The sequence below is a fragment of the Monodon monoceros genome, unplaced genomic scaffold (assembly GCF_005190385.1).
Source record: "Monodon monoceros isolate NGI ecotype Baffin Bay Population unplaced genomic scaffold, NGI_Narwhal_1 Super_Scaffold_19, whole genome shotgun sequence".
Classification (NCBI taxonomy): domain Eukaryota; kingdom Metazoa; phylum Chordata; class Mammalia; order Artiodactyla; family Monodontidae; genus Monodon; species Monodon monoceros.
This window is the reverse complement of record NW_021703775.1, coordinates 69,191,465-69,212,802: the sequence shown is the minus strand read 5'-3', so window position 1 is coordinate 69,212,802 and position 21,338 is coordinate 69,191,465. Positions and strand designations below refer to the sequence as shown.

General features: G+C 48.0%; 1 protein-coding gene across 4 annotated transcripts in view; it reads right to left on the bottom strand.

Moving 5' to 3' along the window:
* Positions 1-21,338, bottom strand: part of ADCY3 (adenylate cyclase 3) — an 81,414-nt gene that overhangs the window by 34,866 nt on the left and 25,210 nt on the right. For 3 of the 4 annotated variants that reach the window (XM_029232092.1, XM_029232090.1, XM_029232091.1), the window contains exon 3: positions 11,882-12,031. In XM_029232092.1, the coding sequence (XP_029087925.1) occupies positions 11,882-12,031 (150 nt within the window). Of the gene's footprint in view, positions 1-11,881; positions 12,032-17,062; positions 17,171-21,338 lie in introns of those variants that run through there. The other variant, XM_029232093.1, reaches the window with a different exon arrangement.

Below are 21,338 nucleotides of genomic sequence, written 5' to 3'. Positions count from 1 at the left end.
AGTAGCAGGAGAGGCAGAAGCGACTGCTCTGTCTGCGTCCCCCCAGAGGTGAGGGCCCCCAGCGCTCACCCACACCGAGTTCCCCAGGGCACCATGGAAGAAGGTGATCTGACCCCTGGCCCTAGGTGGGTACGGGTGGCGGTGGATGGTTTTCTGGCCTAGAACCCCGCACAGGCAGCCTTGGGCTCTCCCCCCAACACCGGCTGCAGCTTCCTCCCCCAGGAGGGTGGGGACCAAGGGCAGCTCTCCTCCCCAGGTGAGGACCAGGTTGGTTTCCTAACTGAACATGATCTGAAGGAAGTGCAAGCCTGCCGTGTGTCCGTCATCCCTCCATCCTCCCCCACACCCTCCTCCACCACCTCCCGCTCCCTGGGAAGCAATTCCGAGTACGTGCTTCGGAAAGGCTCAGAAGTCTAGAGTTTGTACCTGGCGACGGGTGTGTACTGGGTGGATTTCCCTGGTGCCTGCAGCTGTCAGGTGGCAGTCGGGGTGCTTAGCAACCCCCAAGGTCCCCAACTAAACCCTCGTGTTATGGTCACATGGGAATAAAGAAAACTCCAGCTCCCTCCTCTGGGCCTCCTGCTCGACCCTAACAGGCCCGTGGAGCCAAGGAGAAGCTGGAGACAGGCCTGAAGTCCACCGGACCACCCTGTGGTCAACGCCACTGGACGGCCTAAAGCACCAGATATGCGCTGGGCGATGCAACGAGAGCCCTCGCCTGCCAGGGCCACACTCACAGAGCCTCAGCTCCATGAGGTCCCATCCCTCCTGGCAGAGGAGACAAGCTGAGCACCTGCCAGGGACAAGGCCGGCGGCCCACCCACCGGGCATCACCCGCCGTCAGCAGGAGGCTGCTCATCTTAGCAAAGGAGAGCCCAACCTCCCACGTGACAGCAGCAAAGAAGGCAGAACCAGAGGATCGGGGTGGGCTCCTGACGCCAGAGAGGAGAGTGACGGCTGGAGGCCACACACAGTGCCCCCTCCCAAAGCAGTTTAGAAGACAAGATAAACACTCGCCAGCAAAAGAAAAAGTGAGACACGGACCCTGAGAACTAAATTCTGAAAGGAGGTCTCCCCTGCAAATTGGGAACTTTTAAAAAAGGCATTTAAACAAATGTGAGTACATAGGTGGCCAAACCAGCTTCTGTTTCCTCTCCCACTAGGACTTTCTGCAGCCCCTTCCAAAGCGTTTTCACATCTATTATCTCATTTTTATTCTCACGAGGGGCTTTCGCAGGAAGAAAGTGAAATGGGAGTGTGCAACCTCTCCAGTGGCCTGCACTCAGCTCCAGAGACACATCAGCTGACATTCCTGGGATGTAAAATCAGCCCAGAGCCCACACCACTCTCCACGTCAGCCCTGACGCCTGGGGAGGGAGCAAGCTCTGTCCTGACTGGAACCATGGACAAGGGTGCACCGGCCCCAGCCGGCTCCCATCCTGCCTCGTGACTCCTCCTTGGCCAGCGTCCCCTGGGCTGGGGCCATTGCCATGTACTAAATTGTACAATATGGTTAATTTTATGTTATATGTTGTTCACCTCAACAAAAAGGGGAAAAAAAAAATCCAGCAAACCTGAAAGTCTTTTCTCGCCGAGAACCCAATTTAACACACTATTTTTTTAAATTTTTTTAAAATTATTTTTAAATGTAACCCCTGGATTATGGGAGGTTTTATTCTACTTCTCTGTATCTTCAAAATGTATCCAACAACAATAGTATGATGGTAGACAGTTCACTGCCTACTCTTTAGCACTGCGCTAAAAAACCCTTTACACTGAGCTTCCATAATAACCATACGAGACGGGCATAAGACTTGAGTATCTGGTTCTGAACTGCTACATCTGAGAATAAGATGTTACTTTTATAATCAGGGTTAACACTCTTTCAAACACAGAAGAAGGAAAAAAGACTTGAAGGAATATGCCTCTATCAGTATTTTTTCTTTATACTTGTCTATTTTGATCAAATGTCATACAACATATGCTGAAAAAGAAAAGAAACTCTTCCAAACCTGTGTTTACCTGGCTGTGACTTGAGCCAAATAAGGAAACAGCAGGCAACAGCCCACAGGATGTTACCACTGCCTTGGGGTCTGTTCCCTGCAGCTGGGGTTTTCAAATAGGCATCCCTGGGGGGAGCTGCAGGGTTCCAAAAGCAAAGAAGTCTTTTCTAGATAAACAAGGAAAACTTAAGTGCCTAAGTCCACCCTCATTCATTCCTGGGAAGAGTGTAAATTGTTTGAACCTCTATGAGACAATTTGGTAATATTTATCAACATGAAAAATGCACGTGCCTGGTTCCTCAAAAAGTTAAATACAGAACCACCATATGACCCAGCAATTCCACTTGGGTTTATACCCCAAAGACCTGCAAAGCTGGGACTCAAACAGATACTTGTACACCAATAGTGCATGGCAGCATCAGTCACAAGAGCTAAAAGGTGGAGCCCATCAACAAATGAATGGATAAACATGTTACATACATACAATGGCATATTATTCAACCTTAAAAAGGAATGAATTCTGATACATACTACAACATGGATGACCCTTGAAGACATTATTCTAAGTGAAATAAACCAGTCACAAAAGGACAAATATTGTAGGATTCTACTTATATGAGGTACCTAGGACAAATTCATAAAGAAAAGTAGAATGGTGGTTGTCAGGGGCTGGGGAGAGGAGGCCGAGGAGTTAATGTTTAATGTGTAGAGTTTCTGTTTGGGAGGATGAAGAGGCTCTGAAAACGGACAGTGGTGATGGCAACACGATGTTGTGAATGCACTTAATGTCACTGAACTCATACACTTCGAAATGACTAAAATGGTAAATTTTATCTTCTGTATATTTTACCACAGTAAATATGCATATGTATATACACACACGTATGTATACACATACACACACACATATATATACATATATACATATATATATATATATAATTTTTAAAATGCACATGCTCTTTGATCCAGCAATTCCACTTCTAGGTTTTGAGTTTTCAGATATATTTGTACACGTATAATATGGTGTCCCCATAAAGATGTCTATTACAGCAATGTTTGCAGTAGCAAAAAATTGGAAATAACCTAAATGTCTACCTACAGGAGCCCTTTTAAATAAATGATGTTACCTCTATACATTGGAATACAGTACTGTCACAAAAAGCATGAGGCAATTGCAATATGGACTTAGAACCCTCTCTAAGGGATTAGGTGAATAGATGGAGTGCAGAGGAGTGAACACACTACCATTTGTGTGTGAAAAGGCTGTACAGGCACAGCTCAGAGATACAGCAGGTTCAGTTCCAGAACACTGCAATAAACCTAACATCGAGATAAAGCGAATACTGCAATAAAGCGAATACGTGAATTTTTTTGGTTTCCCAGGGCATATAAAAGTTATGTTCGCACCATTCTGTAGTCTATTAAGTGTGCAATAGCATATCAAAAAAAAAACCAATGCATGTATCTTAATTTTAAAAAAGACTTCATTGCTAAAAATCGTTAACAATCACCTAATCCTTCAGCGAGCCGCGATCTTTTTGCTGGCAGAGGGTCTTGCCTTGATGTTGATGCTGCTGACTGATCAGTGGTAGCTGCTGAAGGTGGCGGTAGCTGTGGCAATGTCATCTTAGAACTAGACGGCAACGAAGTCTGCAGCGTCAACGGACGCTTCCTTTCACGAATGGTTTCTCTGTAGCATGTAATGCTGTTTGATGGCATTTTACCAACAGTAAAACTTCTTTCAGAACTGGAGTCCATCCTCTCAAACCCTGCCGCTGTTTTATCACTAAATTTAAGTAATATTCTAAATTCTTTGATGTCACTTCAACAATCTTCACAGCATCTTTACCAGGCGTAGAATCTACCTCAAGAAACCATCCTCTCTGCTCATTCATAAGAAGCAACACTTCATCCATTAGTTTCATCAGCAATTCAGTCACATCTTCAGCCTTCACTTCTTTTTTTAAAAAATAAATTGAGTTATTTTGTTTATTTATTTTTGGCTGCATTGGGTCTTCGTTGCTGTGCACGGGCTTTCTCTAGTGCAGTGAGCGGGGGCTGCTCTTTGTTGCGGTGCACGGTCTTCTCACTGCGGTGGCTTCTCTTGTTGCGGTGTGTGGTCTTCTCATTGTGGTGGCTTCTTTTGTTGCAGAGCACGGGCTCTAGGCACGTGGGCTTCAGTAGTTGTGGCACACGGGCTCAGTAGTTGTGGCTCACGGGCTCTAGAACACAGGCTCAGTAGTTGTGGCGCAGGGGCTTAGTTGCTCTGTGGCATGTGGGATCTTCCCAGACCAGGGCTCGAACTTGTGTCCCCTGCATTGGCAGGTGGATTCCTAACCACTGTGCCACCAGGGAAGTCCCAGCCTCCACTTCTAATTCTAGTTCTCTTGCTATTTCCACCACATCTGCAGTTACTTCCTCCACTGAAGTCTTGAACCCCTCAGTCATTCACAAAGGTTAGAATCAGCTTCTTCCAATCTCCCATTAATATTGATAGTTTGACCTCTTCACATGAATCACGAATGTTCTTAATGGCATCTAGAATAAAGAATCCTTTCCGGAAGGTTCTCAATTTACTTTGCCCAGATCTATCAGAGGAATCACTCCCTATGGCAGCTATAGCCTTACAAAATGTATTTCTTAAATAATGAGACCTGCAAGTTGAAATTACTCCTTGATCCATGGGCTGCAGAATGAATGTTATGTTGGCAGGCATGAAAACAACAGTAATCTCCTTGTCCACCTCCATCAGAGTTCTTGGGTGACCAGGTGCATTGTCATTGTGCAGTAATATTTTGAAAGGAATCTTTTTTTCTGAGCATTAGGTCTCAACAGGTCTTAACATAATTCTTAAGGGCCCTAGGATTTTCAGAACAGTAAATAAGCATTGGTTTCGACTTCAAGTCACCAGCTGCATTAGCCCCCAATAAGAAAGTCAGCTCATTCTTTGAAGCTTTGGAGCCAGGCATTGACTTTTCCTCTTTAGCTATGAAAGTCCTAGATGACATCTTCTTCTAATAGAAGGCTGTTTCATCTACATTGAAAACCTACTGTTTAGTGTAGCCACCTTCATTAACGATCTTAGCTAGATCTTCTGGATAACTTGCTATAGCTTCTACACCAGCACTTGCTGCTTCATCTTGCATTTTCATGTTATGGAGACGGCTTCTTCCTTAGAACTTAGACCTCAGGAACCAACCTCTGCTGGCTTCAGTCTTTTCTTCTGCAGCTTCCTCACCTCTCTCAGCCTTCACAGAACTGAAGAGAGTTAGGGCCTTGCTCTGGATTAGGCTTTGGCTTAAGGGAATGTTGTGGCTGGTTTGTTCTTCTATCCAGACCGCTAAAACTTTCTCCATATCAGCAATAAGACTCTTTTGCTTTCTCATCATTCTTGTGTTTACTGAAGTAGCACTTTTAATTTCCTTCAAGAACATTTCCATGGGCTTCCCTGGTGGCGCAGTGGTTGGGAGTCCGCCTGCCGATGCAGGGGACACGGGTTCGTGCCCTGGTCCGGGAAGATCCCACATGCCGCGGAGCGGCTGGGCCCGTGAGCCATGGCCGCTGAGCCTGTGCGTCCTGAGCCTGTGCTCCGCAACGGGAGAGGCCACAACAGTGAGGGGCCCGCGTACCGCAAAAAAAAAAAAAAAGAACTTTTCCTTTGCGTTTACAACTTGGCTAACTGGTGCAAGAGGCCTGGCTTCTGGCCTATCTTGGCTTTCGACATGCCTTCCTCACTAAAGCTAATCATTTCCAGCTTTTGATTTAAAGTGAGAAATATGTGACTCTTCCTTTCACTTGAACACTTAGAGGTCATTGTAGGGTTATTAACTGGCCTGATTTCAATATTGTTGTATCTCAGAAAATAGGGCACCCGAGGAGAGGGAGAGAGATGGGGGAATGGCTGGTCAGTGGAGCAGTCAGAACCCACATATTTATTAAGTTTGCCGTATCATAGGGGCGCAGTTCGTGGTCCCCCAAAACAATTACAATAGTAATATCAAAGATCACTGATCACAGATCACCACAACAAATATAATAATAATGAAAAAGTTTGAAATATTGTGAGAATTACCAAAATGTGACCCAGACACATGAAATGAGCAAATGCTGTTGGAAAAAATGGTGCTGATAGACTTGCTTGATTCAGGGTTGCCACAAACTTTCTTTTCCCTTTTTTTTTTTTTTTTTTTTTTTTGGCCACGCCATGGCTTGTGGGATCTTAGTTCCCGAACCAGCGATTGAACCTGGGACCTCGGCAGTGAAAGCACAGAGTCCTAACCGCTGGACTGCCAGGGAATTGCCACCACAAACTTTCAATCTGTTAAAAAAAAAATTCAATACCTGCACAGCACAATCAATAAAGTGAAGTTCCATAAAGCAAGGTGTGCCTATATACAATGATTTGGAAATAGAATAGCTCTGAAAGGTTACACAACAGAGATGACGGTGGTTGTCTGAGGGATGGGAAAGTGGATGATATACAGAGGGAAACTTACTTTCCATGGTACAATTTTTTTCATACCTTTGTAATTTTATAATATGCACACTTCTGGCTACTCTGAAATAAACTTTAAAATATTTTAAGTAATGTCCGATTCTTGCTTCTTATAGAGGAGTTTATATCAGACCAACCCTTTAGCCAAGAACAACTATAAGAGCCGGATAAAACACAAAAGAACAGCTATCTGAAGGCAACAGGAAACAACCAAGACAGCTAGGACTTCAGGGCACAAGCTCTCTGAGGGAAGGAGACACGTTTAAGTGAGCCCAACACACTCTGCCACCTTTTCCCTTGAGACCAGGGTTGAGAGTCTGAACAGACAGCAATGGCTAGAGCTTCCGAGGGGCTGGAGAAACAATAACTGGTGAACAAGGATTCCAACGCAGAGTAGAGGGGTGAGATCCTGGACAAAAGAGAACCATAGAAAAGTAAGCCTGACTTTCTCTACAACTATGCCCCTTGAGGCATTTGCCAATCCCTAAGCCGTATGGGGCAAGAGACCGAAAATCCAAGCAGAAAGTGACAGGAGGCAAAAATCAAAGGATAGTTTTGGCAGTCTCTTAATGCTGAGGAATTCAGGGTCCCTCAAGAGGAGGACACCCTTTCAGTCAAGACCCCTGAAGGAGTATTTCCTAAGAGTAGGCACAGAACAGAAACAGACCAGCTCACTGAACCCAGCTTTAAATCTTCTCACCCCCACATGGGATCAATCTGAGCTAACCCTACTATAACCATCTTCTGCGAGAAAAGTAATCCTGTCTGGAGAGACACAACATCATTTAGGGTTGCTATTATTTTCCATACACAATATCCAGTGTTAATTAAAAGTCCAGGATGCCATAAGACAGGACCAAAAGTCAAGAGAGAAAAGCAGACCCATCAGTATTCTGATACCATGGTTGTCAAAGACTTTAAAATAAATGTTTAATATGGTTCTAAAAACAGATGACAAAATGGGGAACTTAACCAGAGAATTCAAATCTATTTTTTAAAATCAAATCGAAAATTTTTTAAAATAAAATAAAATGGAAATTCTAGAACTGAATAAAGTACAATACTGAAGTTAAGGATTCGAGAGATGAGCTCAACCATTGAGTTGACAAAGCAGAAGAGAGGATTAGTAAACTGAAAGTTAGGTCAGTAAAAATATTCAGTCTGAAGCACAGAAAGAAAAAAAGGAAGATACAGACATTTATGGAACATGGTAGAAATGTCTAATAAAGATATCTAGAGTCATAGAAGGAAAGGACAGAATGACAGAGAAGCTACAAAAAGATACTGGCTAAAAATTTTCATCAAGCCATCAATGCAAGAAGCTCTCTAAGAACAAAACAGGGTAACTTCAAAAGAAAACTCCTAGGCAAAAGTAAAACCGAAGACAAAAAAAAACAGTAAAAGCAACCAGAGGAAAATAATATGCATTAGTTTAAAAGGAGCAACAGTATTATTGTACAACATGGGGAATATAACCAATATTTTATAATAACTATAAATGGAGTATAATCTTTAAAAATCGTGAATCACTATATTGTACATCTGTAACTTACATAATATTATACAGCAACTGTACTTCAAAATATAAATAACAAAAGGAGCAACACTATGTCCTACAGCTGGAAGCCCCAGGATAATAGAAAGACACCTTCAAAGGGCAGAAAGTAAAAATCCAGAAACCTTAAATTCTATATCTGATAAAAAATGACTTTCAAAATTGAAATTAAAATAAACACACTTTGGGCTTCCCTAGTGGCGCAGTGGTTGAGAGTCCGCCTGCCGATGCGGGGGACGCAGGTTCGTACCCCGGTCCGGGAGGATCCCACATGCCACGGAGCGGCTGGGCCCATGAGCCACGGCCGCTGGGCCTGCGCGTCCAGAGCCTCTGCTCCGCAACGGGAGAGGCCACAGCAGTGAGAGGCCCGCGTACCGCAAAAAGAAAAAAAGAAAAAAACAAAAACAAAAAAACCCCCCACACTTCTAGCAATTAGAAATGGAGAGAATTTAGTGCCAACATACTGACTTGAAAAGCAATATTAAAAGGAATTCCTCAAGGAGATGGAAGCACAGCATTGAAGAAGAAATGGAGTGTAACTGAGAGGGTAAAATATGGGCAAACGTAGGTAATGAATATTAACTGTAGAAGACTATAACTTTATGAGACTGTTTTGTGGGGCTTAAAACATATGTTGAATTACATTACATTACAATAGAATTACATAAAATACATTACAATCGAATCACAATGTTGTACATGTGAAGCTAACAAAATACTGTGAATCATCTATACCCCAATTTTAGAAAACCTGAAATAAATAAATAATAAAATAAAATATATTACAGTCGCCAGAAAGTATTGGGGAGGGGGAATTAAGTGTTGTGAGGTCTTTGCACTGTGACCAAAGATGCAAAAAATACTTTGGGGTAGATGCAAATGAATCCTAATTGACATTTATTGACCTTATTTCATTTTTGAAAGACATTTTGATACATTTTGTAGAATATACATTATTCTTTTTTTTTTTTTTTTTTTTTGCGGTACGCAGGCCTCTCACCGTTGTGGCCTCTCTCATTGCGGAGCACAGGCTCCGGATGCGCAGGCTCAGCGGCCATGGCTCACGGGCCCAGCCGCTCCACGGCATGTGGGATCTCCCCGGACCGGGGCACGAACCCGTGTCCCCTGCATCGGCAGGCGGACTCTCAACCACTGCGCCACCAGGGAAGTCCCAATATACATTATTCTTAACTGCATCAAAACCAATCACATGCTAGGTCAAAAATCAAGTTTCAACAAATTTCAAAGGGCTAAAATCATGCAGAGCATATTCTTTGACCGCAGTCAAATGAACCTAAAAATCAATAATAAAAAGATAACTTTTAAACATTCCCCAGATATTTGGAAATTAATGTACTCCTAAATAGCTCATGGATCAAAGGCATCTCAATGGATTTAGAAAATATAAATTTTAGAATTTAGAAAATGGAACTAAATGACAACAGGGATATGACATATCAAAACTTGCAGGATAAAGCTAAAGCACTGTAATGAGGAAAATCTACAGCATACGTACATGTTTTAGAAAAGAAATGCTGGAAATTAGCTATATCAGTTCCATTTTGAGAAGGTAAAAAAGAACACTAAATTAATCCCAAAGAAAGGAAATACAAAGTTAGAAGCATAAATTAATGAATTATAGAAACGCAAAAAGAACCAAAAAGGTGTTTCACTGAAAAGGCTAAAACATTAATAAACCTTAGTAGGACAAATTAAGAAAACATTTAAAAACAGAAGGCACAAATTACCAATATCAGTAATGAAAAAAGGAACACAAATCCCATACACAATGACACATAAAAAGAAAATATAATGAACATTATATCAAAAATATGAAAACTTAGATGAAATGGACAAGTTCTTGAAAAAACAAAAACTTTCCAAAACTCATGCAAAAAGAAATGTAGAACGTTCTATCTTTAGATGAAACAACCTTCTCATAAAGAAAACTCCAGACCCAGTAAGGCTCCACTAGTGAATTCTTCTAAACATTAAAGGAATAACCTAAATCTTCCTTAAACTTTTCCAGGGATTAGAAAGAGGGAACATTTCTCCAATTAATAAGTCTGGCATAACCATGATACCCAAACCTGTCAAGGACATGGAAAGAAAGTTAAAATGGCAAGCAGCTCTCATGTCCACAGTCACAAAAGCACACAGGGGTGGTTCTTCTCAGCCAGACCCCAGGCTCCCCACACTGATCCTGCCCAAAGGGGCATTAGAAAGTGGGCCTTGTGGCCTCTGTACCTCAGCCTGACCATCACTGTTTCCAGCTTTACTGGTTACAAAGCACTTCTGTGTTTCCCATCTGACCCTCAGCAAGATGAGTATCAACATCTCTACTTTGGAGTATCAATACCCCCACTTCACAGATGAGGGAAGTGAGGCTCTGTGGGGTGGATAACTTGTCTAAATCACCCACCCAGCAACTAACAGATTCAGGGTGAGACTCACCACACCAGGAGGCCCCCACCAAGCACTACTGAACGTAATTGAAGATGTCCTGGATTATACATTATGAGACAGACAAGATGAACACAGATGGGTATGCTGAAAACTGCACAGACTATATAAAAAAGAACTCCCCAGTCTAGCTCAGTGGTGACACATGCATTTTTTTTAAATGTAGAGAACCCAGAGGGCTGCCTCCACATTACGAGAGATCAAATGCAAACAAGAACCAAGACAGTATAAAAAGCAGAAATTAAAGAATGCCTTTGAAGGAACTCAATAAAGCCAGTAAAGCTTTACTGAGGATTCTTTAAATATGTTCAAGCCGCAGCAGCTCCTCGGTAACCACAGGATACAGGGCCGAGGAGAAGGGGACGAATATGACGGGCCCTTTGTCACAACAGAGGTAGGAAGGCTCCCCTTCTAAAGCCTGTCTTCTGAAAGAGATGAGTCCGAGGCCCAACTCAGGAGCTTCTAGATCTCATTGGTAAACAGAGAGAGAAAGAACCTCCCAGGACAGACAAAGCTAGGACACATCAGCTAAATGACTCAGTGTGTGCCTTCAAATAGCACTGTCTAGAGAACATGAGGCCCACCAGTGGGGCCCCCCCGAAACTAAGGCCCCACCCACCTGGGTGGCAGGGTCTATGAAAACAGCAATTTCAGTGAACCCACTGAACCCAGAGCAAATAGCACCACCTGAACACAAAATGACATGGTTTCCAGAGCAGAGAAATCATGTTTTCAACCTATTGAGTTTGTTTGTTCAGGGCAAGTCAACCTATGGATAACAGGACACTGGTGGATGTAATTTCTGAAATCCTTCAAAAAGCATGTGAGATGAACCCAGACCAAAAACTATTTAAAAGACTGAGTCACACGAGAGCGGGGAGTCTCTGCAGTGGATCAGGCTGGAGTAAAGCCAGTAAACAAAAGAGAGGGGACTGCAGGCAGGCACTTCTCTTGACGGAAAAATGTAAACAGCGGGCTCCCCAGGGGTTGGGCTCAGTTTTAGGTCTTCACAAATGACTTAGCGGGAGAAGGCAGTGGGGAGATTTCCCTGAGCCTGTGGGAGGAGGGGTGAGGGGCTGATAGACTTCACACACAAGGGCCCCCGAGGCCAGGGGATGGGTCTCCCACCCCTACCCCACCGCAGGGAGAGGAGCCCTGAGAACAAAGTAGGTGAGCGATCTGCCCAGGGGGGTGTGGCAGAGGGAGCGGGGAGAGGAATAACACAGAGTGATGCCTCCAGAGAAAAAGAATTCACATGGAGCCCTGGGGTACCCACAGCAACTGGGTTCACGCCCTTCCGACAGGCCCCAAACCCAGGCTCCAGGCCGGCACTGCCCCAAGGCCACCCCCAAAGAGCCTCACCTGCTGCTGGCTCTGCTCCTCCAGGTTCATCTTCACCTCCAGTGACTGGCGGGCCTCCAGGAAGGCCTTGCGGTGCTTGCGGTCCGCCATGTAGTAGGACATGATGCCCACAACGATGGCGCACAGGTAGAGGAAGACATTGGCCAGCATCTGTATCCAGAGGAGGAAGAGAGGAAAGGACAATGGTCAAGGCACGTCTTCAGGAGAAGGGTGGAGGAGGTGGGCAGGTAGTGACCAAAATCCAAGTGCAAGTTGCCCACTGTCCAGGGAGGTCCCCAGCAAAGCTTCTGACCTCGAGGGGCTATTCAGATCCCTGAAGTAGACCCTGCCCCATCACCATGGATGAGTGAGGGGACTGCTGTTCTCCCTTCCACCTTTTCATGGTAGGGAAGCTGGCCAATCCTGCCTACGTGTGCAGCCTGAGCAGTCCTTCTGCTACTCATCTATTCACTCACTCGCTTGTTCAACCACCACTTACTGCACCCTTACTTCGTAGGCGCATTTAGCTACTGTGCTGATTAGCTGGGGAGGAAAGTGAACCAAGCCCAGATCTACTGGCCAGGGGTGTAGAATCCTAACAGCTGCAGATCATATGGAAGGTCACAGGAGACCAGAAGAGGTCCTGGGCTGATTTAGTTGTCACGATGCCACCTAACACGTGTGCCTCAGGCTACAGGCTTCTGGGATTCACATGCATCCTCTGAGCCAACCCCACCTGCCAGCAGGTGAGAGGGTGGCCAGTACCAACATCCAGGTCTCATGAAGAACTGAAGCTCCAGGAAGGGGAAGAGGCAGGTGGGATCTGACGTCTGTCCGGTGAGCTCAGTGCATTGGCACCAAGGGCTTCTTTGGGCATCGAGAACCTGCTCCCCCACCCCTGGCACCCTGCAGGCTGGCCTAGGTGTCCTTGGTCCCCAGCCCGCTCCCACAGGCCGCCAGAGGTAACCTTGGCTATGGACCTGACATTCAAACCACACCTGACTTCCTGGGGCTGTCTGCTGCCGGCTCCTATCCTTGACCTGACTGGACCCCATCTGGGGCTGGACCAGGTTCTAATTCCTCCCACTTTTCCAAGACCACTGGCCATGAAGCTTCTCCAACAAGGCCTGTTTCCAGGTCTGGTGCCTCCCACTCCCCTGAGGGCTGCCCCACGCTCCCTGCCTTGATTCCCTGAGGTCCTGCCAGAGGTGGACAGACCCCTCCTCCCAAGGGGGTGGTTTCTGGAGCAGAAGTTGGAAGTTGAGAGGCAGGAAGGGAGACAGAAGTTCTTAGTTTCTGACCCTAGGGGAAGAAAAGATTGGCCCAGCGGAACATAATAAATTCTGGGGTAGGTGAAAAATGCAGGGAAGTCAATTTTAGATGTTGAAACAAGACAGTTTAATAGACAATAAGGCAAGTTAATTCTAACATTAATTTCCTGGGTACTCTTGGTTATGCTGTATCCCTCTAACTGTTTTTATGTTTCATTGTGGCTTTTGGTCGAAACTAACCAGGAGGACCTACCACCCCCCACAGAAGTTTCCTGAAGAGTCTGTACTTGAGCACCAGTCTAAGCCCAGGGGGCACTCAATAAAGTAGGTGAGGTGTGTCTTGGTGCTGGTCATCAAATCACTGGGTGAAGATTTCACGAGCTTCTTAGATGGCTGGTTCTAGCAACTAACAACCAGCTGTGTTCTTGGGCCTGGGCAGCCTGATCGCCTACACCGCCTGCGGGGCAAGCAGGGCATTTCAAAGTCCTGTAGGACGGCTCCTGCACCTTCTTCTGGACCGTGACGACCCATTCCCATTGGAGTGGTCAGTAATACGAGTATGCTCTCAGGCCACTTCCTAAACATCTGACGACCGGAAAAGCTGCCAATTTATCGTTCACGTTCAGTGAGTCAAAGCAAATCACACAGATCACTGGGTCTCAAAGCCAGTCTAGCCTGAGGTCTAGGAACCTCCACCTCCTGTGGGGTCCGTGTGGCCTTAGAGACCTGCGCAACTCCAAGTTCATGGTGCAGGAAGCTTGTCAAGGTCAGGCCGCACCCCGTGCGTCCTCACCAAGCAGTGGCACTCCACCGAAGCCCACGCGGGGTCCAGACACAGCAGCCACCAGGCCAAGGGTCTCCGGGCTGACGGGGCTTGGGGTCCTGGAGGGCGAGGGAGGAGCCACACGTCTGGACCCCACACCTACCAGTGTCAGCAACTGAACCAGGGGCTCCAGACAAGGCAGGCTGACCTGGGGCCACAGGCCTGTCTCTGCCCTGGCCACAACCAGCCTGGGCTATCACACGGCTGGGGACAGAGCTCCTCACTCAGGGGTCTTCCTGACCACCTCATGAGGATGCATGAGGCGAGCTCTGTAAAATGTACAGTGCTGAGCTGCCGTCGTTACCCACAGGGCATCCACCTAAGAAAACCAAACCTGCAGACAGGCTGTCAGAGAGCAACTCTAGTGGAAAAGTTTCAAACCAAAGATTATAATACAAAAAATAAGAGGATTCAGGGACTCCCCTGGTGGCACAGTGGTTAAGAATCCACCTGCCAATGCGGGGGACACGGGTTTGAGCCCTGGTCCGGGAAGATCCCACATGCCATGGAGCAAATAAGCCCGTGTGCCACAACTACTGAGCCTGCGCTCTAGAGCCCGCGAGCTAGAACTACTGAAGCCCACGCACCTAGAGCCCGTGCTCCACAAGAGAAGCCACCGCAATGAGAAGCCCGCGCACCGCAACCAAGAGTAGCCCCCACTTGCTGCAACTAGAGAAAGCCCCCGCGCAGCAACGAAGACCCAATGCAGCCAAAAATAAATAAATAAAAATAAATTAATTAACTTAAAAAAAAAAGAGGATTCAGGTTGGGTTCACGCCTGGGGAATGTCTAGGCAGGACAGCATTCCTTTCATTGAAGTGCACGTTTTAAAATAAAATCTACTTTTGCACTCACTTGTAGGTACAGATGATCTAGAAAGTAAATTTAAGAGGAACGCTGGACTCCGGTACTGCCCCTCGCTAGCCGGGTGGCTGCCAGGTCACATAACCTCCCTGATCTCACTTCATCATCTATGAGCGAGGGAGGGACTGACTCATCTGGAAGACCCCTCGGTCCTGACACTGGTCCTCATCAGACCTCACTTCTGAGGGCAAAGGTTGGGATTGGAGATGAACCTGATCCCGAGAGGCCAAGGGAAGGAGAGCAGGTCAGTTCCAAGTTAGCCAGAGCACCACGCTGCCTCCCGGGCCCTGGGCATCCCCGGACCCAGAGGCCTCATCCCCTTCCTGACCTGCACTCTCGACTGCAGGGATGCGGAGGGAAACGGCCACATCTGGACCATGCGCTGCAGTCAGGTGGGTCCTGCAGGTGCCGTCCATGCCGGGGAACTCCCTCCCACCTTCCAGTGAGCACAGCTGTTTCCAGACAATTCTCCCAACAGTCCCAGGCCTTGGGTCTCCTGGAGCTCCCCCAATTCTCTAAACTTGCCTCAGCGGAAGAAAGGGCCCTCAGGGCGCTGCTGCTCTGGTCCACCCGACCTGTCTCCAGGGCTACGAGGCCCAGAAGGAGTGAGGCAACCCCCCGGTGCCAGGCACGGTGGGGCAAGAGGCTCAGCCTCCAAGTCCAGGGCACAAATCCACTAAGGCAAGGAGACCTCCAGCCGAGGAAGCAGGGGTTCGCTCTGGGGAGGAGGGTTGGGGACGGAGCAGGAGCTGCACTGCAACACGGTCCCCTGGGGTGATGGGGGCCCAGAGGTGCACAGGTGACCGGCGGGGCGGGGGAGGGTGTGGACAGCAGTCCCCGCGTGCAGCCAGGGCCGGGAACCCCTGATCCTGGCCTGTTTCCTCACCCGTAACATCCTCTTACATCACAACCTTACGTTCTAGACACGGTCACACACTTCACCCACCTCATCTTGTTTAATCTTCACAAGGCAGGTGACATTATTCCAATTTTACAGGAGAAGGAATTGAGATTAAGCAAGGGCTCAAAACTAGAGGATAAGGTTTCTTCCTGCACGCATCTCATTATTCTCTGGTACAAAACCCCACCCTACAAGCACCCCTCAGCTAACTTACATATTTATAACCCCACCTTTCCCCAGAAAGGCTATTATTTTCTAAAACTAAAATTAAAATTTCCACCAAAATACCAGCCCTAAAGCACTTACTGTGAGCTGCTTGCATTTTTAATCTGAAACAAAGTAGTACATCTACAGATTTCCACTACTTCCATACACATGGGTGGTCATTAGCTCTAGGCTCAGAAATCCCTAAATTATGCCTGTAAGTGTGTCTCACTTAGCAAAAGGGATGTGCTCCTCCTAACACACTTGGAAAAAATGAGTTATGCTCCTTCGGCAGTGAGCCCCGAACAGCGCCAGCGCCGAGGAATCGACGGTGACCAGGACGCCACCGCGGAGCCCGGGAGCCCAGCGCTGCCGGAGAAGGTCCAGGTCAGGCCACGAGGATGGGTAAGCGGGGCAGCTGTCACCTCTCTAACACATCCGTTAGTACGGCCTCTCGCTACAGTTTAAGAGCTGTAGACCCAGGAAAACCTTTGGCCACCAGGAAAGGTTGAACCCTAGAGAGAATCTGAAATGCGTCTCTCACGTGACTATGACGAACGGGCTCCTCCCAGCTGAGCCTTGACCTCTGCAGGCCTGGGATGAATCTTCTGATGCTCCCACCCCGGGGGGAGGGGCGAAGGGCTTCCTTGTCAGAACTCGTCTCTTCTCCCTCCAGGACTGCCTTCCCAGAACCCACTGCTGCGCGAATACCCTGCAACCCTCAACACTCCAGCCACAGCCGGCCCGCCTGGCAGCCCCTCTTCCTGCTCAGCCTCCCATCTCCCTTCCTCCCTCTCCATCCTCCTCACACACATCTGTCCCCTCTCTAAAACCCGGGGCACCTGCTAAGGCAGGCACTGCTGTCCTCCTCACCCCTGTGTCCCCAGAGCCCAGCCCAGGCCTCATCCAGCACCCGGTGCTCAGGAACCCAGAGCTGCTGGGCTGTACGGACCAGGTAACGGAACCACGTCACAGACTCACCCCTCACCTGACCCCTTCAGCCTCTGGCCAGCAGACAAGGAGCCAGCATAAAGTCCACCTCTGGCCCCCATCACCTCCGCGGGACCCGCCTTCTAATTAATACCCCGTCTGCTGCACCCCACCCTAAGAGCAGAGAGGAATGGGGCTCGGTCACTCACCCAGGACGGAGGAGACCCCCAGGACAGCATGTGGGGGACAGTCCAGGAGATATCCAGAGTATAAGGCAGAGCATACAAAGCGGTGAGAGAAGGGTGGGGATGGGTGGTGGGGTCTCATTCATTCAGGAAGAGGTTAGATGGCTTCACACATGCACCAGAGAGAGAGACGGGGTCTTGGAAACATGACGACGGGGCTCTGATACCACGGCCAGTGAATAAGCGTGGTCCGAAGGCTTCTGCCCTCTCTAGTCATCCAAACGACGTATTTGGAGAGTTTCGGCTCCACTTTCCAGTTCTGAAAGTGAGCAGGAGCCCCGATGCGCAGACTCTCACTCCTGGCTCTTCCCAGTGGTTCGGGGCAGCGACGGCCGTCCACACTAGACGGGCGATGCCCGCCACATCTCCAAGACTGAGAAGCCCTGCTCTGGGGTGCCGTCGAGGTTAGCTCTTTGTGTCCCAGGGGGCTCCTTTAGACTGGGCAGCAGTCTTATTTCAAACAAATTGTTCTTTTTTTCTTTTAAACACAAGGTTTTAAAAATAATGAATAAAATGAATGCTTCTCCCAAGTGGGTAAACATTCAGCTTCATCTAACCCATGGCAGCTGGATAATGTGTTTACAATACACCCCAGCTCAGAAATGCAACCGTGAGAAAATTCCTTTACAAGATCCTTCCTCTTGGAATCTGATGAGTCACTATGTCCCACACATTTTCTAACAGCCCACAGGGACAGGGACTGCTCTTAGTGGGGCTTTGAAATGGAAGTCAGCCCATCAGAGGCAGGCTGGTGGCTCAAATGCCTAGGCTGACCTCTCCCTATAAACTCATTCCGGCCTGCAGATTCCAGAACATTCCCAAGCAGGGGAGAAGAGACCAAGGGAGAGACAGCAGCTCTGGGGTGTCAGCGTCCATGTCAGCTGCCCTCGGAGACCTTGTGATGCTCTGCTGCTGGGGGGAGGCCCCTGTTCATTACAGCTAACTTAGATGTTTTCGAAAAACACTCTCCAAGGAGCTGCAGGGCAGGAAGGAGCGGGGAGAAGGCACCTCCGAAGGCAACCAGCCTCCCCAACCTAAGGAAGACTGGCCGGAGCCTGTGGTGGCAGCCACACAGTGCCCGTGGGGTCCCCACCTGTGGAGCCATGCTCCCTGCAGACACTTGGAAGGGCCTAGTAGTGGGTGAACACGTGGCAAAGAGGTTGGGCCACGCCATCTCAGAGACCTCCCACACCACCAGCAGGCTGTGTGACCTGGAGCAAGTCACTTAACCTCTCTGAGACTTGGCTTCCTCATCCTCACTGCAACCCTGTTCCACTAAGATTAAAAGAGAGATTCTAGGCAACACCACCTAACAGAGGGCTTGGCCTAAAATATGTTCTAAATGACTTTTTTTTCCTTTTCTTCCAGAAAGGAGAAAGAAGATTGGGACCTAATAATAATACTTTAATGAAGTTTTACAAGAGACTTCACATTCATTATCTTATTTGTTTGTCACAACAGCAAAGTTTTCTTATTCTCATTTTGTAGAAGAGACTTGAAGCCCAGAGAAATTAGGTTATGAGCCCACAGACGCCCGGCAATGCTGAAACTGGAACCCAGATCTCCTTCCTCTTTTCTTCCCCCTACACACACAGAATTTAAATTTCAAGACATTAAAAAAGCTCTGTCCCAGCCCAGAGGACTGAATGTCAGAAGCCAGCCTGACCAGGCACATGTGGCCTGGGGGCAGATCCGCCGCTGCTTTCTTGGCCAGCAAGCACACCACCCAAACACGAGTCCAGGGCCCCCTTCCCTATGTTACTGTCTCCTTAGCTGGGTTGTGGTGAGGGTCGGCAGAGGCTGGGCAAAGTCCTAGGTGCTGCAGGTCCCCAGGGAGCACAGAACCCAGTGAAGACCTGGAGCATCTCTGTGGGTTGGGGGGGTCTGTAGACAGTGGGGTGACACTCCCGTGCTGCCCCGGAGCAGGCTCCAGCATCTCTCTGCCAAGAGGCGACTGGGGTCTCCAGTAAATACAACCCTGCTTGACACAATGCAAGGTTCAAGCCTTGGGGCACTGTGACCTGCCCTTCCAAGCCAGACATTTGTCAGGTTTCCACCACGTGCCTCAAAAGGACTTCCAGAAGCTTCCTACTTGTTTAATAGCTGGGACATGCCTCTGCTAAAAGATATGCAATGTTCACCCTCTTCCAAAACAAAGATGACTCCCAGATAGGCATCCACCCATCTCGACACGTGACACAAGGTCCCTCATGACCTGCTGGGTGGCCAGAACAGCTCCCCAGGTTGTGTACTGCACACCCCTAGGGGCACCACTCCAGACTCAGAGACGATGGCTCCCCCAGAGACGTGGAACAGGGAAGCCCTGACCATTGGGCTCCAGTGTCACTCTTATGTCTTATATCTGCCCACCAGGCTCCCTTCACTCCAGCCACACTGGGCACCTCTCCAATCCTCTAACAAGATGTGCTATTTCAGGGCTCTACAGCTCTAACCAGAACATCCTGCCCCTGCTGCCCACACACCCCCGCCCCGGCCAATGGAGGGCTACATTGTAATGATGCCTTGATTTAACCAGGTCAAGCATAAGCACACACCACACACCTGGCCCTTAGTCATCCCTCAGGAACTGTTAGTTGTTGTTACTATTTCAAGATTATCTCCAACACCCCTCCCTGATTCCCCAAACGGAACCCTCCAACCAACCATCTGTCCATCCATCTATTCATTCACAGATTTACTGAATGCCCACCCTGTGCCAGGTTGGTACTTGGTATTTAGCAGTGAATGAGGCAGAAAAAGTCGCTGCTATCATGGAGCTGATGATCTGGTAACAACAGACAAATAAGAAATAAGTGATTCAACAATCAGAGTACCAAAATTCAGCAGACAATAAAAATGATAAAGTGACTGGGCGGCTGCTTTAGACTGAGTGAGGGAGACTGCTGGCCCCATTTCTTCACTCCCCTGTAAAGTACTGTTCAGCCGCGGCTTTGCCATAGCCTCAGGGAGAGTGATGTGTTCCTCCCTCCTGCTGACTCGGACTGTGTGATTTGCTTTGGCCAAATGGATGTCAGTGCATATGACATAAGCAGATTTTTGAAATACACTTGCTTTCCCCTTTGTGCTTTTGCTGTCACCATGAGAACATGCACCAGAAGTTCAAAGGTCCAGCAGCATGAGAGGCTCATGGAGCAGAACTAAACTCAAGCTGCAGCTTGTAGCCAAACCCAGCTGAGCCCAGCCTAGATCAGCCACACCCCAGCCAACCCACACACGTGTGAGCGAGAAATATGTGGTTGTGGGCCACTGAACTCTGAGTTGTTTGTTACAAAGCATTAGGTGAAAACAGCTGACTATGGTTAGGTGGTTAGGACTGGTCTCCCTGAAGCAGTGTCTCTTAAACTAGAATATGAATAACAAAAAAGTCCCAGTCACAGGAAAAATCAGGAGAGAGAGCCTTCTGGCTGGAGAATATACCGGTGCAAAGGCCCTCTTTCCCATGAGACACTCACCCACCTCCTGATACATCTGCATATATCGCCCCGACAAGGAGGCAAAGGAGCACCTGAGGTCAGGGTGTGTCTTTTACATTTGCAGCCGCAGGGCCTGGCACAGCTACTGGCACAGAGCAAACGTTAGCTGCACGAATGACTATAGTAGAAAGAAGCTGAAAGAACAGTCCATTCTCCACTGAGGTGTCCCCTTTAATGAGAGAGCTAAAATCCAGCTACAGAAAGGCTGAGCAGCAGTTCTTAACTGGGGTGGGGGGGTGATCTGGGCCCCCTGAGGAACATTTGGCAGTGTGTCTGGGGACATTTTTGATTGTCACGACTAAGGGGGAGGATGCTCCTGGCATCTACTGGGTGGAGGCCAGGGATGCTGCTGAACACCCTACAGTGCACAGGGCAGTCCCCACAATGAGGAGTTGTCCAGCCCCAAATGTCAACAGATCTGAGGTCGAGAAACCCTGGCCCAGGCAATGCCTTCTTCCTTTTTGATTCCTGAGTCTTCACTTGAAACTTTCTTAAGCTTTTGGATTAAGGTACTCTGAGGACAAAGACGGCACAAGAAGATTTATTTTTGTATCAATCATAGACCTCGTGGGCTAAGAGGAAAACACTACTGATACTTGTTGCACATAAGGACACAGTAGCTCGATAAATGCACCCACGATGGAAGGCAGGCCCAAATCACAGGGGTAGAGACGATTAAGACCAGAGAAGACCACCTGGTCTGCCTCCCTGGAGGGGCAGCTGCAGGAATGAACATCTCACAGTTG